The following is a 9,296-nucleotide window of genomic DNA, read 5'->3' as shown; positions in this document are numbered from 1 at the left end:
AAGATGAGGGGGCTTCCCTGGTGGCTCAGATGGTAAAGAATCAGCCTGCAATACGAGAGACCCTGAGTTTGATCCCTGGGTCAGGAAGATGCCTTGGAAAATGGCATGGCAACCCACTCCAGTCTTTTTACCTGGAGAATCCCATGGACAGAGGAGCCTGGCAGGTTGCAGTCCATGGAGTCGCAGAGTCAGGACTGAAGTGACTAACACTTTGACCAAAGATGCGAGTTAAGCCAGGCCTTTTACATCACTGGAGCCTGTTCTTGTGCGTGCACATGTTCTAAGTCGCTTCACTTGTGTCCTCTGGTGTGACCTGTGGACTGCAATGTGCCAGGCTCCTCTGTCCATGGAATTCTCCGGGCAAGAAGGCTGCAGTGGGTTTGCCGTGCCCTCCTCCGAGCCTGTTCTACTTGGTCCTAAATTTGAGAGGACCAGGTATGAGAGGTTCAAATGATGTAAAAGATGGTTTTGTTTTGGTTTGTTGTGTGTGTGTATTTCTGTGTGGTTTTTTGGTCACTTCTCATTCTCTGAGCTTGGCTTTTTAAACACCTATACCCATTCCGTTGAGAAAGTACGGGGCTACTGGAAACCAAAACCAGGAGGTGACTTGGCACATGTGGGAAAGTCCCAGGGAACATTTGAGAAACAGCAGTGTTGACAAAGCCCATCCCTGAAACCGGTATGAGGAAAGGGACCCGGGAGACTCCTGCCCAGCCTGAGGCGTGTTCCTGGGCTGAAGGGATACAGGCAGGGGCGCCGGGCTGGAAATCGGTTGTCAAAGCTGGAAACAGCCAGGAGGTCTTTGGCTGTGGTTTGCCCTGGTTCCCTCCCCCTGTCCCTGAAAAGGCCCAGCACAGATGCAGATGGAGAAGGCGTCACCGGGGAGGCCTGCCGCCCCCACCTCCTGACTCGAGCCTTCTTTTCCCAGGACGGCCGGGTGTTCGTCTGGACCTGTGACGATGCCTCGGGCAACACGTGGTCTCCCAAACTGCTGCACAAGTTCAACGACGTTGTGTGGCATGTCAGCTGGTCCATCACAGCCAACATCCTGGCGGTCTCTGGTGGAGACAATAAGGTCAGTTCAGTCGCTCAGTCGCGTCCAACTCCTTGTGACCCCGTGGACTGCAGCATGCCAGGCCTCCCTGTCCATCACCGACTGCCGGAGCGCACTCAAACTCATGTCAATCGAGTCGGTGATACCTTCCAACCATCTCATCCTCTGTGGTATTCAGACCCCCCACCTCTGCACCAGCACCTAGCAGCCCTCATTTTGCTCTCTGTCTCTATGAATGGAGCATTTAGGCACCTCCTAGAAGTAGAGTTATAAAGGATTTGATGTTGTGAGTGGCTTGTTTCACTTAGCGTGGTGTCTGTGTTGTTGCTGTTGTGAATTGAGGCATATAGCTGATTTGCAATGTTGTATTAATCTCTGCTGCACAGCAGAGTCATTCAGTTACACATGTTTCTTTCATGTTCCTTTCCATGGTGGTTTGTTACAAAATACTGAATGTAGTTCCCTCGGTTCTGTGGTAGGACCTTGTTGTTAATCCATTCTGTGTATAATAGCTTCCATCTGCTAATGCTAAATCCCCATCCATCGCTCCTGTAGACCCCGTCCATCTTGGCAACCAGGAGCGTATTCTCTGTCTCTGGGAGGCCGTTGCACAGATGAGGCAGTAGTCATGCACGTGCCTATTCGCCAGAGCCTGAAACGGCCCAGCAGTGGGTCTGTCTTGACTCTGAGGACCCACGTTCTGTTCTCTGTAGAGGCTGTTACCAATTGCACTGCTGTCAGCATCTTACAAGGGCTCCATTTTCTCTGAACACTCTTCCTGTATTTGTTATTTCCACACCTTGATTTAAATGTCTGATATTAGGTTGAATATCTTTTTTTTTTTGCACAGTGTGAGTAAAATGTACCTTTTGAAATTTCCTTATTAAAAGTGGGCCCTGTTTTCATGGTTATTACATTACCTACCCAAAGTCATTAATTGACAGCAGGTATCATTTAGAAGCAAACATGTCTTTGGAATATGACCCTTCCTTAAGCAGTGGATTTAAAGTTCTTGTTACAGAAAACGATAACAAGGAAGCAACCTCCCTTCCTGACCAACTGCGGTTACTGCAGCTTCCAGAAGCTCAGGAAAAGCCGTATTCCCGGGCTGTCAAGGGGACAGTATGCGCCAGCACACACACTGAAGGGCTTCCTCCTCCTTTCTTCCTCCTCCTCACCCTTCAGCACCCAAAATACCAACCCCTGCCGATCCCCAGCACACAGGTGGCTGACTGACGTGGGTGGGGTTGAGTCTCTGGACAGACACTAGAGATGGGAAGCCCTCCACCAAGACCTCTTCCTGCCCCGAGGACTCACCTCTTCTCGGCACACTCAGTGCGCTTAACGCTCTGCATGTCCCACGCACATCTGGTGATGCCGTGCCTTCCAGAGGGACCAGACACTCAGGTCCAAGATGGCATCGTTGCCGGCCCCTCCCTCCCAGCTCCCTTGGCCCCCCGCCACCCCAGCCTTGGTTCCCAGCCAGCTCGGGCTCCAGGGATGGACTTTACCCCAGGCTTCAGAGGCCTCATCGCGACACAGTAGATAATACTCTCTGAGGTTTTTCTTTTCTCCTCTATTTTATCTGGACGTTTTGTTGATTTACAGTGTCGTGTCGGTTTCAGAATGCTGGGTGCTGGTCCCCTATGCTTATGCACATCCCTCCTCTTGAATTCTTTACCTGGATAGCTTAGGACACAGGTTCACTGGGGTTCTCTCTGCGCTGCAGTAGAGTCTTGCTGATCATCTCTCTCAGTGATGGGAGTTTATATATGTGAATCCCAGCCCTCTCATTTATCTGCCCACCATACCCTGCACTAACATCTTGTTCTTCACTGACACGCTCTTTCAAGTTCACCTGTAACAGTGTTTAGAGTCCACCTATTACTGAAATCGTAAAATATCTGTGTATCTCTGTCTGGATTAGATCGTTCGTGGGATCATCTCTGGGTTTATCCACATTGTTGCAACTGGCATTACTCCTTTGTTCCTACAGATGAGTCGGTACTCCAGTGTACGCCTGCACGTTTATTTTTTACTGGTTCGTCTATCATCAGTATCTGTCGCTTTTCTGTTTGTAAATAATGGTGCAGTGAACACTGGAGTGCAGGAAATCTTTTCGTATTTGGTGTCTACAGGCCCTGTGACAGCAGGTCTTTTTCCGAGTTGACTGTAGTAGATCTCTTTCTGAATTTTTGACCAGCCTCCATAGTGCTCTGCCGAGTAGGTCTACCAGTTCCGTTCCCCCCGACAGAGTAGGCAGGTTCCCTTCCTCCCAGGTGCTCTCTGGGGTTGCCTTTCACACTGTAAGGATTGTCCTTCTGTGGGTGTGATGGGATTCCAGGTTGGTGTTTGGGGTGACTTCTTTCTGCCAGTTGGGAATGCAGACCATGTCTTTCTGTACTAAGGTTGACAGCAGTGGAGGAAAATCTTTCTCTGCAACCCACTTCTGGAAAATGGGTCGTTAGCAATTCTTTATCCATGAGATACTAGGGCAATATTTCTTGAAGGTAACTGTCTTTAACAGCTCCAAGGGCCTGGTCAATTTGAACTGCCCTGAAACCACGGTTTTAATGAATTCTTTGGGGACGTGGCCACAAGGTGGCAGGTTTCTTTGCCTGGCTGTAGTCACTCCAGCCTCCAGAACCCTGGGGGACGACATGTTCCTGGGCTGCCAGGAGACTGAAGGGTGCGGCATAGACACCCCAGGGTTCCTGTCTCCTCCCTTCCCCTTACCCCTCACTCCAAGAGGTGCCGACCCGGGAAACCTCAGCCCTGGTGCCCGACATACGTGGGGTTGGGCCCCTGGACTGAGGCTAGAGGAGGGGAGCCCTCCATGGAAGCCGTCTGTGGAGACTCGGGCTCTTTCCATACCTGTCGGGCCCAGAGGACTCAGCTCTTGGGTGAGCTGGGTGTGCTTTAGCCTCTGCGTGACCCACCCGTGTCTGATGATAGTGCGGTCTTCCGGAGGGAACAGGCACGCAGGTCCAGGAGTGGGCCATTGCTGGTCCCTCCCCCGCAGCTCCTTCAGCCCTGGACACTCCAGCCTTGTTTCCCAGCCAGCTCAGGCTTTAGGAATGGACATTAGCCCCTGTTTCAGAAGCCTCTTCGAAACACACTAGGTAATACTCTTTTAGGTTTCCCTTTTTCCCTCTTTATCTGGAAGTATCCTTGGTGTACGGTGTCGTGTCAGCTTCAGAATACTGGGTGCTCGTCACCTGTACACACGCACAACCTGCGGTTTCTCAGGGTCTTCAGCGGGATAGCTTGGGGCACCGTGTTCACTGGCGTTCTCTCGCTGCCTACGGTGGGTTCTTGTTGATTAGAGAATCTAATAGTTTATGTATGTGAATCCCAACGTTTTCACGTACCCGCCCACTGTATTGTACTATACTTCCTTTCGTTTTCTTTCTCCCTCACTGAGCCTGTTTCTCTTTGAAGTTCACATTTCACACTATTTAGATCACACATGTTATGAAAATCACGAAATATTTGTCTGTCTGTATCTGTATTAGATGGTTCGTGGGATCCTCTGGGTCCATCCACATAGCTGCAATGAACATTTTTCCTTTGTTTCCATGGATGAGGAAGTAATTTCATTACATCTGTACCACGATTTTTACCAGTTCATCTGTCTTTGGTATTTATCATTTTCCTGTTTATAAATGATGCAGAGGAGTTGGGGGTACAGTTATCTTTTGAGTTCGGTTGTCTGCAGGCCCTGTATGCGAAGGGCTCTTTCTCACTTGACTGTGCTGCCTTCTCAGTTTTTCACCAACCTCCATCATGTTCTGCGTAGTAGGTCTACCAGGTTACACTTCCACCAGCAGGCTAGGAGGTTCCTTCTTTCCAGGCTCCTGCTGGGACTGAGTCTTTCAGTTTCCTGTTGATTCTTTCTACTAATTGGGGATTTAGAGTATGTGTTTAGCTACTACTGTTGAAAGCCGTGTGAGGAAAATGTATCTCTGCAACTTGCTTTGGGAAAGCGGCCTCTGTTTCAGATTCTTATCCATGAGATGCCAGAGCATGTTTCTTAAAGGCGGGTGCCTTTTACAACCCAACAGGCCTGGCGAGTCTGAGAGCCCTGAAGCGGCGGTTTTAGTGCTGTTTTGGGCAATGGCCACAGGGCGGCAGCGTTTCTTCTGCCTGACTGTGGTTAATGCGGCCTCCACACCGCAGGGAACAGCGGGTTCCTGGGTTCTCGCTGAGACAGGAGGGTGCAGAACCAACACCCCAGGCTTCCTGTCTCCTTCCTTACCCTTCACACGAATAGACTCAAACCCGGAAGCCGCAGTGCACAGGTGCTGCCCGTGTAGGTGGGGGAGCCCTCCACAGAAGCCAGGCCTGTGGATTCGTGGGCTTTTCAAACCTCTCCCTCTCGGGTGCATGGGGCGTATGTATCCTCCTCATCACCCACCAAGCCTGTGACTGTGGTGCCTTCCAGAGGCGCCAGGGACTCCAGGTCCAGGAGGGCATCGTCGCGGGTCCCTCCCTGCCAGCTTCTCCACCCCTGCACTCTCCAGCCTTGTTTCCCGGCCAGCTCAGGCTCCAGGGATGGACGTTAGCCCCGGTTCCAGAGCCCTCATCGCAGCACAGTAGACAGCAGTCTCAGGTTTTCCTTTTTTCCTCTTCATTTTATCGGGGAGTATTGTCGATTTACAGTGTCGTGTCAGTTTCAGAACACTGTGCTGGGCACCTGTCCATGCACACACCTGTTCCTTCTCCAGCTCTTTACCTGGTTAGCTGAGGGGCAGTGTTCAGTAGAGATCTGCTGAGCTACGATAGGGTCTTTTTGATGATCTGTTTTATTAATAGAAGTTTGTGTGAATCCCAACCTCCTGATTTACCCGCCTAGGATACTCTTGAGATTGTTTTTTTTACATTAGGTTACTATTGCCCTTTTTATTAATTGCGAGGGATTCTTCCTGAATTTCCTGTTTCTTTTCTCCTTTAACTATGTATTAGACCATGTATTTCTGTGCTATATCTGGTAACATTTGGGTTCAATTCTAGCACTCATTACTTCAGATTCTGTACCTGGGAGCCTCTCAACATAGTACTTTCTATTTAAACCTTTTTTCTGTTGAAGCACTTCCTTGTGGCACAGTTTTAGAGCATGTGGATAGCACTGCCTACCTGCTCCTTCCCCCAGCTCACCCTGCAACGTCCCTGTCCTGGCATTGCAGCAGGACAGGGTCCAAAGGATGCTTGGCTCTCCCTTTGGTGAGCTTCCGAGCAAGAGTGTGCACTTCTTGGTACGTGAGGCTACTCGCTTTTTTCTACACAGTGCCAGTGTAGTTTGTCTGGGTGGTCGGAAGTGGTCCCTGGCCTGGGAAGCAGCTCCAAGGTTTCTTACCTACTAAGTCATGTCCAGCTCTTTGCGAACCCATGGACTATATAGCCTGCCACGCTCCTCTGACCATGGCATTTTCCAGGCAAGAATACTGGAGTGGGTTGCCATTTCCTTCTCCAGGGGATTTTCCTCACCCAGGGATCGAAGTTGCATCTCCTGCATTGCAGGCAGATTCTTTACTCACTGAGCCATCAGGCAAGTAGTGCTGTAGGTTACTAATGACTTATTTGTGACCTCATCTCTAGCCTTCAGTGTGTCCACGTTCCCTGTAGGAACAGACTCCTGCCCCAAGATCCGGTGCTGGCTGTGGTGGGCCTTACCCTGCACAGCTAGTGTCTCAGCAGCAGAGCCTCATCTCTGTGGAGCCAAACCAGAGTAGCCGATCTGCAAAGTATAACTTCTTTGCAAGCAGAGGGCTCTCTTCTCACTCCATTGCAGAGCCTCAGGAGAAGCCTCCCTGCGTGGTGCTCTGCCAGCCCTGGAAAGGGGCCCTGGGCTAGACATTGGCCACACCTCTTATGTGTCATGGAGTCAGGCTGTCTTGGCTGGAGGGGCACTTCAGCCTCAGTGCTGTGGTGTAGGATTTGTTCAGGCACAGCATGTCCATGAAAAGTTCTCAGTTCTTCATCTGAGGGAGATGAAGCCAGGAGCAGCTGGAGTCATCCTCTTCTTGACATCACTCTCCCCACCCCTGTCTTCCTCTGTGTGTGTGTATTCCTTACTTACCTTGGTTCCTCCACTGAAACCACCAGGACGTAAGTGCTCGGTTTAGCCCTTGATGGGGAGCAGTGCTCTCTGAGGAGGTGGGTGTGCGCCCCTCTTGGAGAGGAGGGCGGGGTGCCGCCTCCAGTGGGTGCCGCCCTCTGCTTGCAGGTGACCCTGTGGAAGGAGTCGGTTGACGGGCAGTGGGTGTGCATCAGCGACGTCAACAAGGGCCAGGGACCCGTGTCCACGTCTGTCACGGAGGGCCAGCAGAACGACCAGTGAGCACACGGGCCCGCTTCTCCGCCCGCGCAGACCCTGGGCCAGCAGCCCGGACGGCGAGGAAGAGGCCCCGCGCCCCCTTGGGGCCCCAGACACAACAGGGTCATCATCTGCCTCGACGTGAGCTGATATGGTTTGTGACTTACCGTCCAGCTGAACACACACTTGTTCTGAGGGAAAAACTACGAAAAGATCCGAAGGTGGTGGTTTTAAGATATTTTGGTCATTTTTACGTACCTTTTATGTTCAGGCGTCATTTGTGGGGTTTGTTTGCAGAGTAATTAAATAAACACGTATTGCTTATAACTCTCCCTGCATTTTCCTAACCCACCTAAAACCGAGCTTTTCACGATAGTTGTCCTGGAAGAGCACAGATGCAGGCCAGGTGGCCGGGGGCCTGCCGAGCCGCACGCAGCTGTCAGGCACCTGCAGAGCTCTGCGACTCAGAGCGCCAGGCCTGGACCTTCAGGGCTGGGCTGTGTCCCCTGCGTATATACCCTGCGCTCTGGACGGGCTGATAAAGCCTGCCCTCTCCAGTTACACCCATTTGCGGGCAGAGGGCCTTACTCACCCTCACGGAGGAGCACCTCAAAGCGCCTGTGACCACGACTGGGATGAGCATTCACACCCCTCACTGCGATGACTGAGATCTCTGCAGGCTGCACGTCACGCCTCTGGAGGCAGAAAATCCGGAATTACCATGGAGGGAATCCGCAGGAAGGGGAGAAACTGCCTTGTGCCGTGTGCAGCCCGTGACCACTAAAACCCAGGGCAGGAAGCAACGGCGTGAAGAGGGTCGCTGCCCCATGCCTGAGCGGGCTGGGCCCAGGCCGACCCACCTGGCCCGAGGCTGCTGTAAGGCCTTGGCATAAGCGCTCCTCCCCTGGAGGAGAATTCTAGTGCCTCCTCACCTCCAGACTGGGCCTCAGTTTTACCCAGGAGACCTACCCTGAACGCTAATCTCAGCCAAAGGACCCAAGAGATACTGCATTAACGGGAGAAAAGCCTCCACAGGCTCCCTGCAGCCCCTTAGCTTCAAGCCCCCTAACTTCCAAAGGACAAGACTGCAGCATGGCAGTTTGGCAGGGGTGTCTGAATATCTGCAGGTCAGCAGTGAAGCAGGAGGAGGAACAGGACACAGGCCTTTGGGGTTTGTGCTTCCATGTTCCAGAGGCGTTGGCACCCAAAGCCCCCGGTCTCCCCACTGACCTGGGTTGGGCATGGAAAAGTAGTGCCGCCTTGTGGCCATTTCCTGTTATTACAACGTACAAACTGGTGCTTCAAGGCACTGCACAATCAAAGGGCTGCTGCTGCTAAGTCGCTGCCGTCGTGTCCGACTCTGTGCGACCCCATAAAAGGCAGCCCACCAGGCTCCCCCGTCCCTGGGACTCTCCAGGCAAGAACACTGGAGTGGGTTGCCATTTCCTTCTCCAGTGCATGAAAGTGAAAAGTGAAAGTGAAGTCGCTCAGTCGTGTCCAACTCTTAGTGACCCCATGGACTGCAGCCTACCAGGCTCCTCTGTCCATGGATTTTCCAGGCAAGAGTACTGGAGTGGGGTGCCACTGCCTTCTCCTGTGGGGCCTTAAATAACAAACACTTACCCTAGAAATGGGCTTCCCTTGTGGCTCAAGTGGTAATGAATCCGCCTGCAACCTGGGAGACCTGGGTTTAATCCCTGGGTTGGGAAGATCCCTTGGAAAAGGGAAAGGCTATTCATTCCAGTATCCCAGCCTAGAGAATGCCACGGACGTTGCAAAAAGTCAGATACGACGGAGTAATTTTCACTTCCACTACCCTAGAAATACCCTGGCGCAGGTCAGTGAGAAAAACTTCAAACCCCATAAATAAGATGACTTTCAAGAAGCCCTATTCAAAAGGAAATCTTCCTCAAAGTGTTTACAAGA

General features: G+C 51.8%; 1 protein-coding gene across 1 annotated transcript in view; it reads left to right on the top strand.

The window, feature by feature from the left end:
* SEC13 (SEC13 homolog (S. cerevisiae)) overlaps nucleotides 1–7,697 on the top strand; it is a 35,636-nt gene extending 27,939 nt beyond the window's left edge. Inside the window, exons 8-9 of the mRNA XM_010862429.1 lie at nucleotides 929–1,075; nucleotides 7,281–7,697. Coding sequence (XP_010860731.1) covers nucleotides 929–1,075; nucleotides 7,281–7,394 — 261 coding nt within the window. The 3' untranslated portion in view covers nucleotides 7,395–7,697. The remainder of the gene's footprint in view (nucleotides 1–928; nucleotides 1,076–7,280) is intronic.
* The last annotated feature ends 1,599 nt before the right edge of the window (nucleotides 7,698–9,296 follow it).

This window comes from Bison bison, unplaced genomic scaffold, assembly GCF_000754665.1.
Source record: "Bison bison bison isolate TAMUID 2011002044 unplaced genomic scaffold, Bison_UMD1.0 scf7180017864482, whole genome shotgun sequence".
NCBI classification, from domain to species: domain Eukaryota; kingdom Metazoa; phylum Chordata; class Mammalia; order Artiodactyla; family Bovidae; genus Bison; species Bison bison.
The sequence above is the reverse complement of the archived record's forward strand: the minus strand, read 5'-3'. Positions and strand labels throughout refer to the sequence as shown.